Source organism: Ramularia collo-cygni, assembly GCF_900074925.1.
Source record: "Ramularia collo-cygni strain URUG2 genome assembly, contig: RCC_scaffold16, whole genome shotgun sequence".
Lineage (NCBI taxonomy): Eukaryota > Fungi > Ascomycota > Dothideomycetes > Mycosphaerellales > Mycosphaerellaceae > Ramularia > Ramularia collo-cygni.
The window spans coordinates 188481-207334 of record NW_019716270.1 but is presented as its reverse complement, the minus strand read 5'-3'; the positions used below and the strand labels follow the sequence as shown (position 1 = coordinate 207334).

Here is an 18854-nt window from a genome sequence, read left to right as displayed (position 1 = left end):
ATCGTCTTCTTGGGGGTGTTGTCGTCATCGCAAAACGCACAACATGTCTAGGTTACTGCTCTAGATAGGACGGCAATCCTCAACTTCTTCATCCCTTGGACGCTCGGGGTAGGCGATTCATCATAATTGAACAGTACAACGTAGAAGAGATGTCAAGTTCAAGACGCTGCTCACGTCCAAAGGTCATCATAAGGGTATACGTAAAATGCTCAACATTGACATGACAACCAACATTCATCTCCATCATTGCCCACATTCTGATGCATACAACAAGCCGCTTGATACGATTCAAACTGCATACAGCTTGGAGAGGGTCTGTGATCCAACTTTCCTGTCCTAGCGAACCATCACATCGGGTGCTYGCTGCTGCTGCTGCTCTTGCGGTTGCTGTTGGACGGGCTCATCCATCTCCATGTCGTCTCCCTCTGCTTCCTCCTCCTCCAGATCTTCCTCATCCTCATCTTCGCTCTCGGCTTCGAGATCTTCGCTTCCGGCGTCGGACTCTTCGCCCTCGTCCTTGGTGTTGTTTGTGTTGCTATTGTCGGCACCTTCCATATCCACATCCTCTCCCTCTGCTTTCGCTGCCACTGCTGCTCCCTCCTCCACCTCGACCGCCCCTTCCTCTTCGTCTTCTTCTTCGGCACCATAGGTGGCGCCGTCATCCTCCTGAGCATCTACATCGGGCTGTTCCGGAGGGAATTCACTGGGTGCACTTTCCTCGGAATCCCACTTGATCTGGAAGCGTGTGACCCTGGGCTTATCGGCCAGGATATTGCGACGGATCTTGTCCATTTCGGGCTTCGCCGGGGGCTCTTCGTTCATGGAAGGATCCACATACTCGTTGTTGACGTAATAGCCAACGCGGACGAACTCACGCTCATCGTAGGAGCAAGAGAGCAGAATGACGGTGACGCCGAGAATGTCGGTACCGGGGATGCGTGCAGTGTTGGGCGGATCGGCCTCGAAGATGAATTTGTTCACGCCGACGGGGATTGGGCCCACCAGTAGCGAGTCGAGCTCTTGGTCGTGTTCGGAGCTGTGGAAAACATCTAGATTAGCTGGATTTCCTCTCGAAGTCATTATCCCACGCTCGAATGTTGACATGCGGCGGAGAGTCGAGGGATGATAATATTGAGACTTACGATGTGGCGGATCCGACATAGGTAAGCTTCCACTCCAGATCCTTTTGAAGCGGTTCCAGACATTCAAAGGTGATTTCGAACTCGTAGGGCGAGTTGAAGGCCGCGGGGTTATTTCGCACCGTCACATTGAGGAGGGAAACGGTCGCCATGGTTTTGGAGTAAAGTGAGTCTTGATGGATCTCTACGACAAGGTGGCCAATTATCCGTCGAGACTGGAGGACTCTTTGTATGTTTTTGCCGATGTTGATGAAGAGATGAGCAGCGTTGGATTTGCGCCATCCATCGCGACTTTACGCGCCTACCTCGCGTCGAGGGAGAGTGGCGTGCAAAAGTAGTGGCGACGACATGCGACGCATCCGAAACGAAACAAAACGACGGGACCCACACCTGCTCCAAGCCAGCCAGGCCTGCTGACGACAGCAACAAACRTCTGCCGCTTGGCATGTGCGATACATGGAACAATCAGGTTCATAACATCCACTTCCACATCCACAGCTTGTCTGGTCTGATCTGGTCTGTCATCTTTCGTATGGCAAGGTAAGCTCGGATTTCCATCTCACAGCTCCGACATGGCCCATCTCCTGCGAGGAAAGCAAGCGGGCATACAAAATGATCTCAGCGCCGGACTACATGCCGACCAATTCGCCATTGATGACCTGGCTCGATATGGAGTCAACTCCCAAGTCTCATGCATGGCGTATGATCCCGTTCAATCTCTCCTTGCCGTCGGGACCAAATCCTCCCAATTCGGACCGGGTCAGATCTATCTGTTTGGAAAGGGTCGCATACAGGCAATCTTGCCAATCGCTGCACGCGGAGCAAGCCCTCATACATTGCAATTCTGTGCCGAGAAGTTGATCTGCTTGGACTCGAAGCACGATGTGTCAATGTACAGCATTGAACTGAAGAGGTTGATCACTTCCCACTCACCCCCCGGTGTAGTGACTGTCCTCTGTAGTGATCCCATGCTGGACTATGCCTTGCTGGGAATGCAGACGGGCGACATCCTCGCATTCGACATGGACCGGGAGAGTGTCGCTCCATTTCGCATTCCCAATCTCTGGCAGGAAGTGGAACCGAGAGCTCGAACTGTAGCGATTGTATCGTTGCAATTCCACCCCAGGGATATCGGAACTCTGTTGATTGGATATACGCATGGAGCGGTCATCTACAGCTTCAAACTCAACAAAGCTTTGAAGTTCTTCCAATATGAAGTGCCGCGGGGAGCGCCCGGAGGCGATGGGGACCCAACCTCGACGAACATCATCCGACGACCGAAGCTCACCCAAGCCGTCTGGCATCCTACGGGAACCTTTATCATGACAGGACACGAAGACAGCTCGATTGTGTTTTGGGATACTATCAAGGACGGCAGAATGCTCATGGCCAGGACTCTCACAGAAACGAACATTGCCACGCCGGGAGCAGTGGCTGGTAGCATTGGAGCGAGCCCGGGAACATTTGCTGTCAAAGAGCCATTATTTAAAATGTCCTGGTGTCCCAATGCCCAGGACCCAGAAGATACCGCCATCCTCATCGCAGGAGGCCAATCCACGCAGTCTCCCACCAAAGGTCTCACGCTGTTTGAAATGGGCAGGACGCCAGTATACGCGACGTCTGCATGGGAGACTTTGGCCGCGTACTTTGATGCTCCAAAGCGGCAGCGAGTCCTCCCTACGCCTCCAGGTGCAGAAGTGGTCGACTACTGTCTCATCCCTCGAACATCGCCCCACTTTGCTGGCGCGCACGATCCCATTGCCGTCATTGCTCTCCTCTCCTCGGGGGAGATGCTATCACTCTCATTCCCTTCCGGCATGCCCATTAGCCCGACCAATCAATTACACGTTTCTCTCACCTTTGTGCACCCATTCATTCAATCCCTCGGCACCACGCAGGTKCAGCGTGAGAAGTGGATGGGTCTGCAAGAACGCCGGCAACAGGGTCCACCAATCCTCCAAGGCGGTAGCGAAATGCCCAGCCATTTGAGACGGCACGAGAGTCGAAGCATCCTCCACACCGTTCATGCCGATGGGACCGTCCGACTTTGGGACCCCGGTCATGGCGATGAGATTGAAAATGAAAAGGTGCTACAAGTGGACATTGCTCGTGCCGTCGGCCGATGGGACAATATCGCCGTAACAGCCGTTTCGTTCGCAGGACCCAGCGGTGAACTAGCAGTTGGGATGCGCAGCGGCGAGGTGGTGATATTCAGATGGAGTACTAATCGCACTCCCGGCCGAGAGTCAAGTACTGTGAAGCAAAATCAACCCAAAGCGCTTACAAGCATCACCGATCGCATCGAGCCCTCCCTCTCGGAAGGTCTCTGTCCTTTTACACTACTGGATCAACAGGACGGCCCCGYCACTGCGGTATGTATGAGCGAGATTGGCTTTGCCGCTGCAGCATTCGAAGGTGGCAGCGTTGTGTTGATCGATTTGAGAGGCCCTGCCATCATCCTCAACACTTCCGTACAGGACTTTGCCAAGGGTCRCAAAACCAGCAGTCTCCGTCGTCGGGCCAGTAGCTCCAGTGATGGCAAGCCCGAATGGGGAACAGAGGTGGAATTCAGCATCATGTCGCTGGAAGGAGACGACTACAGCTCCATCCTCCTACATGTAGGCACCAATCAAGGAAACCTAGCAACCTTCAAGATCATCCCCGACCCAAGCGGCCGCTACACGACTCAATTCGCCGGCCATGTTGCGTTGGATAGCAGTCGAGTGATGTACATTGCGCCCATGTCAGCCGACARTGGAAAGCCCGCGACGGCTTCCCAACACGCCATGGGCAACTTACGAACGGGCCTGAAAGTCAACGGGGCGTTACTAGTCGTCACTCCAACAAACATCTCGCTCTTCCGTCCCGCAACCTCCAAAGGCGCACACAAGACCTTTGACAGTTACTTCTGCGACTGCGCGGGTGTAGTCCGCTATCAAGACCAAGGCTACGCCCTCCTCGGCTTGTTTGGGGATGGAAAAGCCCGCGCATTCTCCCTCCCCCAACTTCGGGAAATCGCCACCATCGACCTCCTCGACATCAACAACAGCGGCTCAGGCCTTGACATCCGACGTCTCGGCAGCGCGGCCATCACTCCCACTGGAAACATTCTCGCCTTTACAGGACCCAGCGAAATCGCTCTCTTGACAATCTGGGGAACGGGAGAATCTTCACATCGTCGTCAAGACCGTCTCTTCAGTCCTGAACGATTAATTCCCCCCCGTCCCACGATTTCCAACGTGCAATGGTTGACAGGCACCCAACACATCACGCCTTTGGATATGGATATTCTGATTGGTGGGACGGATCGACCTCCGAGTAAACGAATGGTGGCGCAGGCTCGATCGGAGGAGGAACAGAGACGTCAAACTGCGCGATCTGGTGCTTCTACTTCTACTGCAACAGGGGACGAGGAGGGATATTGGGGATATATGCAACGACAATTGGCGGAGCGGACGGAGAAGTTGGGGATTGTGGGGGATAACATGGAGAATTTGGAGCAGAATAGTAGTAATTGGTTGGAGGATGTTAATAAATTTGTGGGGAGGCAGAAGAGGAATGCTGCGGGTTCTAGTAAGTTTTGCCCTCTCTATTTCTTGTCGTCCATGTGTGATGATGTTGATGATGCTTTTGCTGACTTTGTGGGATTGTGTTGTAGTTTTGAAGTCCAAGTTCGGATTCTAGATTCATCGTCGGCCGATCGATGGGTATGCATGGATGTTCGGTGTGGAAGTGATGAGGTGTGGAAATGATGGAAATCATGAAAATGATGATGATGATTGTTGATGAGGATGCATGGATGGAAAAAAAGGGAAAGGAAAGGTTGATGTAGAAATTGACTGATGATGGGGGAAAACCCGCCCATTTGTGTCTGTTTTCGACGTCTCAGATAGCGCGATATCTGAGCTTCATATATCTCAAAGAAGACATTGCTCGCTCCTGTGCTCTTTGTGATGAAATGAACAGCTCTATGTGTATGAATGTATGGATGGAATTCCACTGCTCTGTAGGTAGGTATGTAGGTATGTAGGTAGGTAGGTAGGTAGGTAGGTAGGTAGGTAGGTAGGTTATGCATGTCTGGAGTCTAGGCTCTGGAGGGAGGGAAACGCCACTTCTTCCCTACTTCCATAGTTCTAGCACTGAGTTGTAGTTTCCGGTTTGGGAAAGAGGAGAGAAAAGGACGGGAGACGGGACTGGATGGAATATATTGGTGTAGGTACCATTGGAATGGATCTATGGGGTTGCATGCCCGGGGATGGACTGGAAGATTCGGGTGGAAGCCTTAATTTTTTTTGATCATTGATGGTTTTGGCTCTTTGAAGGTTTTCTGCAGGGAAACGTTAGGCAGGCTGTAAGGTATGTGGTGGGCAGGTGGACTGCAGGAAGGTGTGTAGGTATGTATAGTAGTAAAGGGATGTGACTTCTAGTTCTGGCTTATTATATCACATGTCTGTGTGTGAGAGAGAGAGCAAGCTAAAAACAACATAGGATCGGGCCATGGATTCACCGTGAGATTGAATCCTACAACACGTGCAAAAATCTTCCCACATGACATGCCATGCCAGATGGTAATTCTTGGGATGTATGTTGTTGAATGGTGGTTGAGTACCTACTTGTTGGGCGGGCCACGCTGCTGCTGCCTGGAAGTTGAGAGGTAAGGTAGCTTTGGAAACCTTATGCAAGCTCTGGGAGGAGGAGGAGAAAAGTGCAGCTCTCCCRTCCTCTCAACCGCAGCATGTGGGGAGGTGTTGTAACTATGTACCTACCTACCTACCTCCTGCAAGGAACGAAGGAGTACGGAGTACCTCGTACTTGGTATACATAACTGCACGTAATCGTGTACGATTCGACAGCTGAATTCCAGTTGGTCGAGCAGGCACGAATCGCTTGATGTTTTGCATTAGGTCGGTCGCATCGTGTTGCCCGCCATTCTGCATGTACGGTACACCTCAATACTCAAATGGAAGGAGCGAGGGAACAAAAGATTCCATCTTGCATGCTGTCATGCATTCGTGTTCGCGCGCGCGCTGCCGCTGCCGATGAAACGCGAGGCAAGCGCTGACTGACGAAGCTGGGCGGCTTGGCGGGACCTAGAGCTTGCATCCGATGGGAGACGGGAAATGCGAAACGCGCCGCTGCAAGAGAGGAACTGGACTCTGGCCGGCGATACTCCTGCATTTCAACGTTTCGTTTCCGTCTATACTGAGGTAGAGTACGTCTGTGATTATTGTGGAGGAGACTGTGGGTAAGTTAGGGATAGGAAGGTGATGGTTGGAGATGCGGACGTTGGGTTATTATTATTGTTTCCAACGGGCTCCCGTCGCTTGCACAGATTTAGTGTTTGCGAGCCGAACAGGGCCGCCCGTTTGGGACAGGACAGGACAGGCTGTTGATATTACACATCAATCTCATGACACGGCTTGGGGGCACCCCGAATGCCGACCGCCGGACGATTCATGGAGGAAGTGTGCTTCGCCGAGACCCTCATCCCCATTTCCCCCCACAGACATGACTGAATTGAGACAGAATTGGGAGGGGGATGGAACAGATGGTACCTTGGGCACTGTGATGCATCTCCCCCATCCACTCTTCCCTCCGCAACGGACCAAACAACGCAAATGGTCGCGCGATGGGAAAGAATGCAGGAATCGTGGACGACACGCGTTTCAGGGCCAAGGAGTCCTGCGCCTAGCCCGACGGCGTGACGCGCATCCAATCACCACTCGCCTCCTAAGTCGCCTCCTAACTCTCGCGCGATGCACGGGCCCTGCAGGTACTGTGCAAAGAGTTGCGGCTCCTTGGCCGGTTGAGGATGGGATGGGCTGGCTTTTTTCTCGCTTTGATGAGTGAGGATGCGTCTGTGCACCCGCCGCCAACTAACTCTGCTTGTCTCCCGTCTCGCAACACACTGACCCGCCCGGGGGAGCAAGTCGACCGTCGTCCACCAGCACACCACACCAATCCACTCTCTCACTAGTTCTGTCTTGTCTGCCTCGTCTTGTCCATCGTGTGCGCGTGTGTCTGCGCTCTTCTTCATCATCATTCATTACCATACATCCACCCGTTGACGACCTCACCTTGCCGTGCCCTTCCTCCCACACTCGTTTTGTGCGCGGGTGCTGTGCTGTGCGACCAACCCTGCGGCATTCCAGCCCCAGTCACCCGACCGCCGCCGCCGACGACGACGACGACGACGCGCACCTTCACACATCCCATTCACCCACCGAGCAGTGCAGAGCGGCCATCCCGCCCGCAGCCAGMAGCATCTGACCGACTTCGACACGCCCGACTCCTCCTCGTCCGCCCTAATTTCCCGACCTCAACAACACACACATCACATCATATCTAGCGCGTGGGTGCATGATTGAGAGGCCCATTGTGCCTGGTATTGTCCACTTCGCAGCGCGTGCGAGTCTCTCCTTTGCTGTTTCCTGCGGCTGGCCGTAGACAAAGGTTCGTCGACCGCAAATTTCCCTCCCGTCATCCTCGCTTCGCTCCGCTGCTCGCTCGCTCAACTCGCCGCCTTCACTCTCGCTTTATCCCTGCAACTGCACCTGCACATTTTCCTCAATCACCCACACCACGACATGCCATTGATGCACCCTCCCTTTGTCCGACACCACTAACTCGCGCCTTTCCCCACCAACAGTGTCACTTCCTTCGTCAGGCCCCCTTCTACGCCTTAATCTTGGCTCAGGCCACCATGCCGTCGACTTTGTCTTTCCGCGCGGCCCGAATGTTTGCCCTCCTCTCCCTCCTCTCCGCCGTCGTCCACGCCGCGCCGCCCGCCGATGGACCCGTCGAGCCCGTTCGCAGAGCCGTSGTATCATATGAAGGATGCTACAAGTCCTCGACTCCTCTCACCAGCGATGGCACATGGCCCTACCAGTCTTCGGGCTACTGCGGTGGTCAATGCTCCGGCTCCAAGGTCTACGCCATGAGCGAGGGCGATGCGTGTTGGTGTGGAGATCAGCTGCCAGCGCTGGACGACAAGGTGGACAAATCAGAGTGTGATACTTCTTGCACGGGATTCCCTTCGGATATTTGTACGTGTTGATGCGTGTGGGAGTCATGTGTGAATACATTGTGGGAACTAACTGGTGGACAGGTGGAGGAAACGGTCTTTGGTCGGTCTACACTACAGACAGCGGCGTGACCAACTTCGGAGGCTCAGGCTCAGGCTCAGGCTCAGGCTCGGGCTCAGATTCATCATCTTCAGCATCACCATCAGCAAAAGCAACACCATCCCCCGGATCCAAAACCACCAACTCGGTCGTCACCAGCACAGACGCGGGGAGGACTGTCGTCGTGACGGTACCTGCAACAGCTGCGGCCGAGGCCACCGGTAGCGGAAGCCCGAGCTCGGGAGGAGGTGGTGGCGGCGGCAACACTGCAGGTATCGCCGCCGGTGTGGTTGTTGGCGTGGTTGCCATTGCGGCCATTATTGGAGGCGTCTACTTCTTCCTGCGCCGCAAGAGAAGAATCGCGGCCGAGGAGGATTTCAAGCAGCGCACTCAAGTCAACGACTTTATGCGCGGCGGCGACGAGCGAAAACCTCCCGCCACCGGCTACAGCGGCATGAGCGACGCACGACTGGATCCCGAAGCCGGCCGACGAGACAGCGTCGGCAGTCTTGCCGACAATCAAGACTACTCGAGGAGAATATTGAGGGTGAGTCCACATCGACAACTAGTATCAATGCGTCGAGTACTAACATGACATCTAGGTGGCCAATCCGAGCGACTAGAGCTTGTCGGATGCAGGTACCCTCTCCTCCACCAGCCATTTCCTATCCGCGCCATGACCTCCAAGCTCTATGATGTGCCACCACCCAACCAACTCTGACGATACCGACTCCACGACGATGCATAGAAATAACAGGAAACGCGAGCAAATATTCTGACTTGATTGTGATTTGTACTATTGGCGGGTTGTGTATGGACGGACTCTGACTAAAAAACCCAAATCCAATCAATCAATTTCCACCTGCACAGATGAGTAGATCAGAAGATGAAAAGTGAGAAGGTGAGAACGAAGAAGAGCAGTTCTCCTTCCCTTCTCCTAATCGAATGAATCATGGCGTATTCTCCTACTCGTTCATGCATCCTCCGATCCTGCAGCAAAAGCAACGACGACCTTGCTTTCGATTGAGAATTCTCTCCACCTGGAGCGACTCATGAAGTTCTTGATTGTGTCGCTCGCTTCAACGAAAGAACAGGAGAGTCGAGTCTACATGTTCGTGACGACATACATCCATGATCCAGGGGATGTGAGGTCAGGTCACAGCTGAGTAAGGACGGAAAATACATGACTCTCTTCGTGCCTTTGTAGATGAATATGCATGTCTGTCTGCACTTCCAATTACCATGTCATGGTTGGTTGGTGCTCTTTCCTTGAATGATTCACAATGTATGTATAACATGGCAGGAAGGAACGACCGATCGATTTCTCACTCGCTTACCTTGCCTGCCTCATTCGATTGAGTTTTCCTCCCCGAGTACATAGCTTTGTTTGTTCTGTTTCATGTCAGCTTTGCTACAGTACCTTACCTACAGTACCTACTAGTGCTGATCACTGAGTATATTGCTCATCGGTTGAGAGTCTCTGAGTGAGGAAGGAGAAGAAGAAACTAAGGTTCCCACCATCGACAGCAAGCACCATACATACATACATACATGATCAAAATTTCTAAAGTCTACTCCCCTCCCCTCTCCTCCCCCTCCCCTCCTCTTCCTCCCCCCAAACCCTAGCAAGCCCCTCCCCATCCCACCCAGCAATCAAATCCTCCACAACAGAAATCTCATCTTGTCCCCATACCAATCCCCCCACTTGCTTCCACTCCTCCTCCTCACCCTCACTTCCCAAGGTTTTGCGTAAAATTCGATAAGTCGGTGCTCCACAAATCCCCAATTTTTGGGCTTCGAGCGTGTTTGCGCGGAGTTTTGCTTTGATTTCTGGGGTTTGTGATTTTTCAAGGAGGGTTTTGGCGTCGTAGCCTGCGGAATTTAGGACTTGGAGGAGGAWTTCTTGGGAGGAGATTTTTAGGTTTTGGGACCAGCATGCTCGGTCTTGGTTGGCATCATTGTTAGTATCAAGCAACACAAAAATTGTCAAATGTAAGAGGGAGAAGGGGGGGTGAAAATGGGAAAGAGACGAAAGAAAGGAAGAGGAGGAACTCACAAAGTAAATCAACAACCCCCTCCTCAACAATCGCAACCCTCAATAAATCCACCGTTCGAATAGGAAATTCCTCCGCCCAAAAAAACTCCACTTGACTCTCCTCCCTTTTCCCTCCTTCTTGCAAATTAACGGCATTCCAAAATCTCACCCAATCCCCATGATCCAATCTCATATACTCTCGTTTCTGCCTCGACATGACCGAAGTCGGCGTATCCGGCGCGCCGATTTCTCGAAATAAAATCCCTAGAACAAAAGGTTTGAGGACGATTGTTAAATTTGAGGGGCCGAAGTGGGAGAGGAGACGGGGAAGTTGAGTCCAGGCTAGATAGGACCAGGGAGAGGAGAAGTCGTGGTAGAATTCGAGGGTTATGTGGGTTTTTGGGGGGATTTTTGATTTGCTGGGGGAGAGGACGCGGGGGAGGAGATGGAGGAGTTTTTGGGGGATTGCGGGGGAGAGGGAGGGGTGGTTTTGGTTTAGGGATTGGAGGGTTGCTTCTACGAAATGGAGGCGGTCTTGGCCCCAGTATAATCGGCCTTTGCGAAGGTTCCCGGTGTGGGTGGTCCATGTTTCGGAGGGGAGGTAGAAGGCTGGTACGCCGGGGGTGCCTCTTTGTATGGCTTCTTGGGTGGCTTTCTCGAGGAGGTGGTGTTGTTTAGGACCTTGGAAAGAATTATCTTCGAGGGCTTGCAGGATTTCTTTGGAATTCGAGAGGTGGGATTCTTGGATTGCTTCTTTCAAGGTACTTTTCAGGGTGATATTTTTTCCCTCTACCCAGTAAGCACGGAATAAAGCTGCTGTTAGAGCTGGACGGTCGGATTCGGAGATGTAGTAGAGGAGACGTAGAGCGGCGGTTGTTTTCATGGGATGTTGAGGCGGGTCTTTGTAGGGGATTCCATGGCGGAGGATTGTGCGGGTGAAGGCTTGAGAGGTGAGTGTTTTTTTCGTGGGGTTGTAGATGTCTGAGGCGGAACCTGCTGCTCCTTGAGGGGCGGATGTTGCGCGGTAGATTGCTCCTAGGAGGACGGGGCGGTAGATTATTGTTGCTGAGGTTCGGGTTGCTAGGGATTGGATTCTAGAAGAGAGAGAGAGTGGTTGTGTGAGGAATGAGAAGGATATGATGAGTTGATTGGGGTTTGTTACGTACTTGGTGGATGCTATGTATGCAAATGGACAGGATATCTAWAAGTTATGGCTGTTAGTCGGTTTGATGTGAATGATGTAAAGGATCAATTTGACTGACATCGTAGTGGAATTCTACAACATGGCCAGTAGAAGTCGAATTCGACTTGGACGCCATTGTGATGAACTCTAAGTTTGATAGTAATAAATATCTCTGGTTGGTTGGTGTTTGGGTTTAGATGAGCGTGAAGTGAAGCACAATTGATCTCGGCCCGGTCCTACACTGTAAGGTACGTATGTGATTGACCTCGGCAAACCAGATGAGGAGCTTTCCTCTCTTTTGTGATATTATTTTTTCATGTGCAAGTCCGCAGAAAATACCTTGATCATCAATACTGAGGCGTATGCCAATATTGCAACAATCATTCTTGCTTACCTTTCCCCAGCTACTGAAGAAACCGTCCCTGGACAGACTCCTTCCACGAAGAAACCGTCCAACAGAAAAGGTTTGTCTCATTATCTAGAGAGATTTGACAGTAGTATGCGTGCAACGTATATGCATGAACAGGAATAAGATCAGTTCAACTGTTCCTCTTCCTCCTCCTCATCCTCCTCCTCATCCTCCTCCTCATCCTCCTCCTCCTCATCCTCCTCCTCATCCTCCTCCTCCTCTTCCTCCTCTTCCTCCTCTTCTTCCTCTTTCTTTTCCTCTTCTTCCTCTTCCTCTTCCTCTTCCTAACCCGACCCGTATACATCATCCCTCAATCAATCAATCATACATATAACAAAGCGCTCCACCCGTAGGATTCATCGCCTCCCTAATAGTAACATTTTGAAAAATGGGCGAGAGATACAACGTCGTATCCAGCGTAGCAGGGGGTAAAGCACCAACTATTTCCCTCAAGTGTCAGCCAAAACCCCAAACAACACCATCATCTCCCAAAAAACTGCATGAATATGAATAAGGAGAAGAACAAAAACTCACACTCCAACCTCTCCCGATCAACAAACCAACTCCCAGCATCCAACGCCCCCTTCCTCCCCTCCCAATCCCCCATCTGCCACATAACCCAAACGCGATCAATCATAGCATGATGTAAAAAAAACCAAGGATCCTGCGCAGCCAAATAGATATTATTCTGCAAACCCCCGACCCACGTATGCGGTTGTGGATGCAACCCATCAGGCCCCTCTAATCCTTGATGAAAAGCCACAATATCCTCTGAATCTCTTATCACAGAAGTCATGCGTTCGTAAGAAACATATTGTGCTAAAACGGAGTTTGGGGAGAGGTTGCGTTTTATACATCGGGGGTTTTTTTGCCTTGCGGAGGAGGAGGGGTCGGGGGGTGGCATGTTGACGACGAAATCTGTGAGGGGGCCGTCTGTTATGCAGTTTCCTGGGCCGTGGCCTGTGCTGCCTAGAGAGGTTGCGGAGCCGTCGAAGAGGGGGTTGGAGGATAGGGGGAGGGAGAGGTATTTGGCGTAGTCCCAGTATGGGAGGGAGCCGGCGTAGTTGCATTCTGTKCGGAGGGTCGTTTCGAGGACGGAGAGGTAGTGTCTGTGCCAGGGCATTAGGAGGCCTGACCAGTGGATTGTGGGGGTGTTGATGTTGTGGGCTATGGTGAAGTCGTCCCTGTGGATACATAGCTCTTCATTAGTGGATGTTCTTCTCCTACTTCTTGACGTGCTTGTATCACTCACCATCTATTCCGAGCATTATTGTCGAGTCCCCGGGGTGATCTACTAGGTGCTGTATTCATGCATTTAAGCGCCGAGATGAATGCCGTTCTTTCTTGCGCCGACATATTTCCCCTACAACACCACCACCAAATCAGTATAAAAAGACTACTTTCCCCAAAATCCCTTATGCTGGATGGATGGATGGATAGGTAGGTACTCACCACTCTTTCCTCACAGAAATATTCTCCGCAGTACAAGCCCCTCCACTCCTTGCAATCAACTCTCTCGTTCTACTGGCATATTGAGCGTGCAGCCCATCCATGACCTCCTTTGCATTATTCCCATTGTTGTTATTATTGTTGTTATTATTAAATCCATTGCCGAAGAATTGGCGAGCAGAGATATGACCTGCTATATCTTCACCACCACCATCGTTGCTCTCCGGCTTGGGCGGTAGGAGTCCAGCTATCGCGCAGTTGTGTACGAGGAGAGAGGATATCAAAGTGAAGAATAATACAAGTCGTGACATGCTGTGATACGATGAAATAAATGAATGAATGAATGAACGAGTGAATGAATGTGAAACTTCCGGCGGGCGAAGTTGGGGGGGACAGTCAGGAGATGGATGGATGGATGGAATTAATGGGAATCTCAACTTCGCCACATGTGTTTGTTGGTTGTGGAAAGTTGTTGTTTCCCAACCAGTGTGTGAATGGGGGTTTTTTCAGTAAAATTCGGCGAACGTACCTTGGTACACAACGGCGGAATAGGTGGAGAGTTTTCTGGGAACATGGCTGTGATGGCTTGGTACGGACGTGAGAATCCTTGCAGAAACCCTAACGTTGAGCTTGACCTGCAGATTCGAACCAGTGTTTTTTGGGTCGGAGGTGGACGGATGTGATGAATGGGTTGGAAATGGAAATTGGAAAATTGACTGCTTGCAACGTTCATGGGGGATACAATATCATCAACAACACGAGGGAAAAGGTTAGACTTTCAACCTATTTCTAGTACTCTACCTCCGCTTGGGAGTTTGCGGGAGTGTCCCGAATACGGTAGACAAGCTTACTTCCCGACACTTTTTCATTCTGCATATCCTTCATGCCCTGCAGAGCGCCTTCTAAACCGTTGGGTCCGACTTTTGCGGGGTGCGTCTTGAGTTTACCTTCGGCCAGGAGTTTCTCAGTAATGGCGAAGAAGTCCTTGGCGAATTCGAAATCTTCGGGGATGGCAGGAGTGTCGCGACCGGCCTTGGAGAAGGGTTCATTGAAGATGGTATACATGAATGTCATGGTGGTCTCCACGCCTTCCTTTGGGAATTTGACGGGCAGGATGGAGCCATATCTGGCGCCCGAGGGATCGGATGAGATGGCTTCGGCACAGATCTTGCCGGTGTTTGGCAAGGAGATGGTATCCCAGATCAGCTTCAATGAATCGTTGGTGTCTCGGTTGATGTCTTTGCCACAGGTCGGGCTCTTGTAGTCGTACACGGCTTCGGCACCCAACGACTTGACAAAATCGTTGTTGTGTGGACTGCACGTGGTGATGACTGGGAGAGGAGTTGTCAATACCACACATCATTCTAGATTTTGATTCAGTCATGATGTGATACCTCTGTATCCTGCGAGCTTGGCATATTGAATGGCAAGAGAACCGGTGGCCGACGAACCGCCCTGTGCAACGGTCAGTGCAATTCTATCATCAATAGATGGTGTTGATGGGGCGACAAACATAGATCAAAACGGTCTCTCCCTTCTTCGTGGGATTGGTGGGTAAATTGAGCTTGAGGGCCTTTTGGAACAAACCCTGGCCCACGGTCGAGACTCCGAGGGGGAAAGTGGAAGCATCTTCCATCGACAGGGAGTCGGGAAGCTTGACGGCCAAATCGGCCTTGGCGAGGGCGTATTCTGCAAAACAACCATCCGTGGGCTCACTGGCATTGGCCCCGTGTGTCGTGGCGGCGATGCGGTCCCCCGGTTGGAAGTGCTTGCTCACATCAGCGCCCACTTGGACCACCGTTCCCGCAAAGTCACAGCCGCTGATGCCGTTCTCCGCCGCCCGCTTCCCGTTGATGTGTTTCCAATCCGTCGGGTTCAGAGCGATAGAATCCACCTTGGCGAGTAGATATGTGGGTTTGACCTGCGGGACGGGCACATTGCTGTTGACCTTGGCGACGTTGCCATGGATCGTTATCGCCTTTTGCGTGCTGGGGATTGAAGATGTCATGATGGTGGAATAGGGATGATATGTGCACTGCCTCGGAATGGTCGGAATGGGATGAGATTTGAGGAGAGAAGGTAGCGACCTCGTCGCAAACATGTCCTACCTTCCTTATTATATGTCGACGACGAGAGGAGTACCTCACCTGCCCTAGCGAGCTCCACTCCCCAATGCCGGCTGATTTGTCAGAATTGCGTCATTTCGGCAAGAAACAATGACGGCGCTTTCCTCCCGCCCTACCTCCCACCTCCCATCACGTAGGCAAAGCTAAGGTAGAGCTTCCGACATGTGGAGGGGGACATTTTCATCCAAACGGGCCAATGTTGGTCCCACATCTCCATCATGAGCACCCCCAACAAGCGACGGAAGCAGAATAATGGTAATGCCTTGCCAGCTCGCAGTTTGGAGCATTTCTTCGGCAAACAACGCGCAAATCAGCAGGCCGCGAAAGAGCAGGTGGGGGAAGGTGTTGCATCTGRGAGGGTAGGAGATGGTATAGTCAAGGATGAAGGCGATGAAGAATGGACGGACGAGCAATTGGCTCGCAAATTACAGGCCGAGTGGGATGCCGAGGAAATGGGGCGGCAGAGCAATGTAAATGGCAACGGCAATGGAGATGGTCATGGCAGTGGAGATGGTCATAGCAAGGAAGATATTCATGGAAATGGAGAAGGTCATGGAAATGGCCATGTGGAGGATGCAAGAATCAACGACACAGCAAAGGGGGAAGATAATCCACCTAGGAATGCATTTGCGGGCATGGGAAAGAAGGAAAAGGGAACCCTATCACTACAATCAGCTACAGGAGATGAAGACACAACATCCCACAGCATTCCCTTCGACGAATCACCCCTCACTTTCAACCCTCAGACCTACCTTCCCGACCTGAAGAAGCAGTGGGCAGCCGAAGATGGCCTGGCAACATATGCCCTCCTCACCCATTGCTTCGTTCTCGTGAATAGTACCCAATCTCGCATCAAGATTGTCGATACCCTCACCAACCTTCTCCGAGTGCTGATTGAAGGAGATCCCGACTCGTTACTGCCCGCCGTCTGGCTGGCCACCAACTCCATCTCCCCACCTTATATCGATGTAGAACTCGGTTTGGGTGGCTCGGCCATTTCCAAGGCCTTGAAGAAGGTCTGTGGGCTGGACAACTCCTCCCTGAAGACGCTGTACAACAAACATGGAGACGCGGGAGATGTTGCTTTTGAGGCCAAGAAGCGGCAGACCTTCACCCTGCGCAAACCAAAGCCCCTCACCATCAAAAGTGTCTACGACGCTCTTTTCAAAATCGCCAAGAGTGCAGGTCAAGGGAGTCAGGAAGTCAAGCAGCGTATTGTGGAGCGCCTCGTCCAAGACGCGCGAGGTGCGGAAGAGAGCCGGTACATTGTCCGTACTCTCGTGCAGCATCTCCGAATCGGTGCGGTGAAGACGACCATGCTGATTGCACTGTCGAGAGCTTTCCTTCTTTCCCGTCCCCCAAATGCCACCTTCCCCACAAGACCACAGTCGGAACTCCGCAAACTGAACAAGCAAGATCTGGCAGAGGCTTATTCTCACGGAGAGGAATTGGTCAAGGCCTGCTTCGCCCGACGCCCAAACTACAACGATCTCGTCCCGACTTTGTTGGAGATTGGGATCGATGACGAACTCCTTCTCCGATGTGGCCTCGCTCTGCATATCCCCTTACGACCTATGCTGGGAAGCATCACGAGAGATTTGGGGGAGATGCTCACCAAATTAAACGGCCGGGACTTTGCCTGCGAGTTCAAATACGACGGCCAGCGAGCCCAAGTCCATTGCGATGATGCAGGAAAGGTCACCATCTTCTCCCGTCATCTGGAGTTGATGACGGACAAGTATCCCGATCTGGTAGCTCTGGTACCTCAAATCCGGGGAGAAGGAGTGAGAAGCTTCATCCTCGAAGGGGAAGTCGTGGCGGTGGATCGAGAGTCGGGAGATTTGAAACCCTTTCAAATCCTGGCCAATCGAGCGAGAAAGGACGTGGTGGTGCAGAGTGTCAAGGTCGACGTATGTCTCTTCTCCTTTGATTTGATGTACCTCAATGGGGAGGAACTGCTGGATCGTCCCTTTCGGGAACGACGAAGTTTGCTGCGAAGTCTGTTTGTGGAGATACCGAATCACTTCACCTGGGTGCAAAGTATGGATGCCACCTCGGCCGATTTTGACCAAGTCAGCGCCTTTTTCAAGCAAGCTACGGATATCAAGTGCGAGGGCATCATGGTCAAAGTACTGGACAATCTCCCCAACCCCGACCTCCAAGCAGACATGGACGTCGGAGGAGAAGATGAAGAAGAAGGGGAAGATGTAAACAACCTCACCATCTCCAAACCCCCAGCAAAACCCCCAAAATCAACCCCCACCTCTAAGAGGAAGAACGACACCACCTCCAAGAAACCTCCCCCCACTCGTCGCAAACCCCTCCTCGCCACCTACGAACCCGACAAACGTCTAGACTCCTGGCTCAAAGTGAAAAAGGACTACAACACCCTCACCGACACCATCGACCTCATCCCCGTCGGCGCCTGGCACGGCCAAGGACGTAAACATGCCTGGTGGTCCCCCATCCTCCTCGCCTGTCGTAACCCCGAAACCGGAAGTCTGGAAGTCGTGACGAAATGTATCTCGGGGTTTTCGGACGCATTTTATAAATCCAATCGGAAGAAATATAATCCCACTCCCAACCCCGAGGATGAAGAAGAAGACGATGGTGGGGCAGGGAATGGTTGTAACATCATCAGTCGACCAAGCTATATAGATTACATCGGTGAGCCGGACGTGTGGTTTGAACCGCAGGAAGTATGGGAGGTGGGGTTCGCGGATGTTACTCTTAGTCCTACGTATACGGCTGGGAAAGGTTTGGTTGGGGGAGGGGAGGAGAGGGGGATGAGTTTGAGATTTCCGAGGTTTTTGAGGGCTAGGGAGGATAAAGGGTTGGAGGAGGCGAGTACGAGTGGGTTTTTGGCGGGGTTGTGGAGGAAGCAGGTTGGGAGGGGGGTTGGGGGGGTTGGGAAGGTTGGGAAAGTTGAGGAGGGGGAGAAGAACGGGGAGGAGGGAGAGGGGGATGAGGGAGATGGGGATGGGGATGAGGGGGAGGATGGGGAAGATGGGGAGGATTGAGTGAGGCTGGTGGATGTTGTTCTTTTGGTTGAAATCTACCTCCTTCAGTCTGAGGACTCGTTTTAAGGGGCGATCGACTAGATATCAAACCCCCTTACTTATATCCTACGATACTAAGTAAACTTTTGATAATTTCCGGTTTAGTAGATCTTGTTTGTCCGAGTATGAGAGTTTTGTTGTGGGTCTGTCTAGTAGGGAATAAGGAGTATAATACAATGTCGTGACCTTCTTCGTAGGAGGAGACTCGACTTTGGGATTATATCTTCTATCCTCCCGCGAATGAACAAGATGGAGGATTTGGGATGTGATGAGATTTCAGCTTAAGAAGGGCTTGTTATTAACAATGATCTCAAGAGTAAGGTTATTTTA

At 52.0% G+C, this 18854-nt stretch overlaps 7 protein-coding genes; 3 read left to right on the top strand and 4 right to left on the bottom strand.

Moving 5' to 3' along the window:
* Nucleotides 1-336: 336 nt before the first annotated feature.
* RCC_08969 (related to Histone chaperone ASF1) lies at nt 337-1291 on the bottom strand (the record flags this gene model as incomplete). XM_023774214.1 has 2 exons in its annotated part: nt 337-1036; nt 1143-1291. The coding sequence occupies 2 exons, from the start codon at nt 1289-1291 to the stop codon at nt 337-339; spliced, it is 849 nt and encodes a 282-aa protein (XP_023629982.1).
* A 420-nt stretch (nt 1292-1711) lies between these two features.
* On the top strand, nt 1712-4823 carry RCC_08968 (related to SRO77-polarized exocytosis by regulating SNARE function; the record flags this gene model as incomplete). XM_023774213.1 has 2 exons in its annotated part: nt 1712-4712; nt 4798-4823. The coding sequence occupies 2 exons, from the start codon at nt 1712-1714 to the stop codon at nt 4821-4823; spliced, it is 3027 nt and encodes a 1008-aa protein (XP_023629981.1).
* A 3019-nt stretch (nt 4824-7842) lies between these two features.
* RCC_08967 (uncharacterized protein) lies at nt 7843-8886 on the top strand (the record flags this gene model as incomplete). XM_023774212.1 has 3 exons in its annotated part: nt 7843-8185; nt 8248-8810; nt 8866-8886. The coding sequence occupies 3 exons, from the start codon at nt 7843-7845 to the stop codon at nt 8884-8886; spliced, it is 927 nt and encodes a 308-aa protein (XP_023629980.1).
* A 941-nt stretch (nt 8887-9827) lies between these two features.
* On the bottom strand, nt 9828-11617 carry RCC_08966 (uncharacterized protein; the record flags this gene model as incomplete). XM_023774211.1 has 4 exons in its annotated part: nt 9828-10207; nt 10320-11392; nt 11465-11499; nt 11561-11617. The coding sequence occupies 4 exons, from the start codon at nt 11615-11617 to the stop codon at nt 9828-9830; spliced, it is 1545 nt and encodes a 514-aa protein (XP_023629979.1).
* Nucleotides 11618-12208: 591 nt separating this feature from the next.
* RCC_08965 (uncharacterized protein) lies at nt 12209-13246 on the bottom strand (the record flags this gene model as incomplete). XM_023774210.1 has 3 exons in its annotated part: nt 12209-12330; nt 12425-13074; nt 13143-13246. The coding sequence occupies 3 exons, from the start codon at nt 13244-13246 to the stop codon at nt 12209-12211; spliced, it is 876 nt and encodes a 291-aa protein (XP_023629978.1).
* Nucleotides 13247-14128: 882 nt separating this feature from the next.
* On the bottom strand, nt 14129-15347 carry RCC_08964 (related to zinc-binding oxidoreductase ToxD; the record flags this gene model as incomplete). XM_023774209.1 has 3 exons in its annotated part: nt 14129-14670; nt 14734-14794; nt 14853-15347. The coding sequence occupies 3 exons, from the start codon at nt 15345-15347 to the stop codon at nt 14129-14131; spliced, it is 1098 nt and encodes a 365-aa protein (XP_023629977.1).
* Nucleotides 15348-15683: 336 nt separating this feature from the next.
* Nucleotides 15684-18485, top strand: RCC_08963 (related to DNA ligase I; the record flags this gene model as incomplete). The annotated part of the gene is made up of 1 exon (XM_023774208.1): nt 15684-18485. One exon carries the CDS (start codon nt 15684-15686, stop codon nt 18483-18485), a length of 2802 nt encoding a protein of 933 aa, XP_023629976.1.
* Nucleotides 18486-18854: the final 369 nt, after the last annotated feature.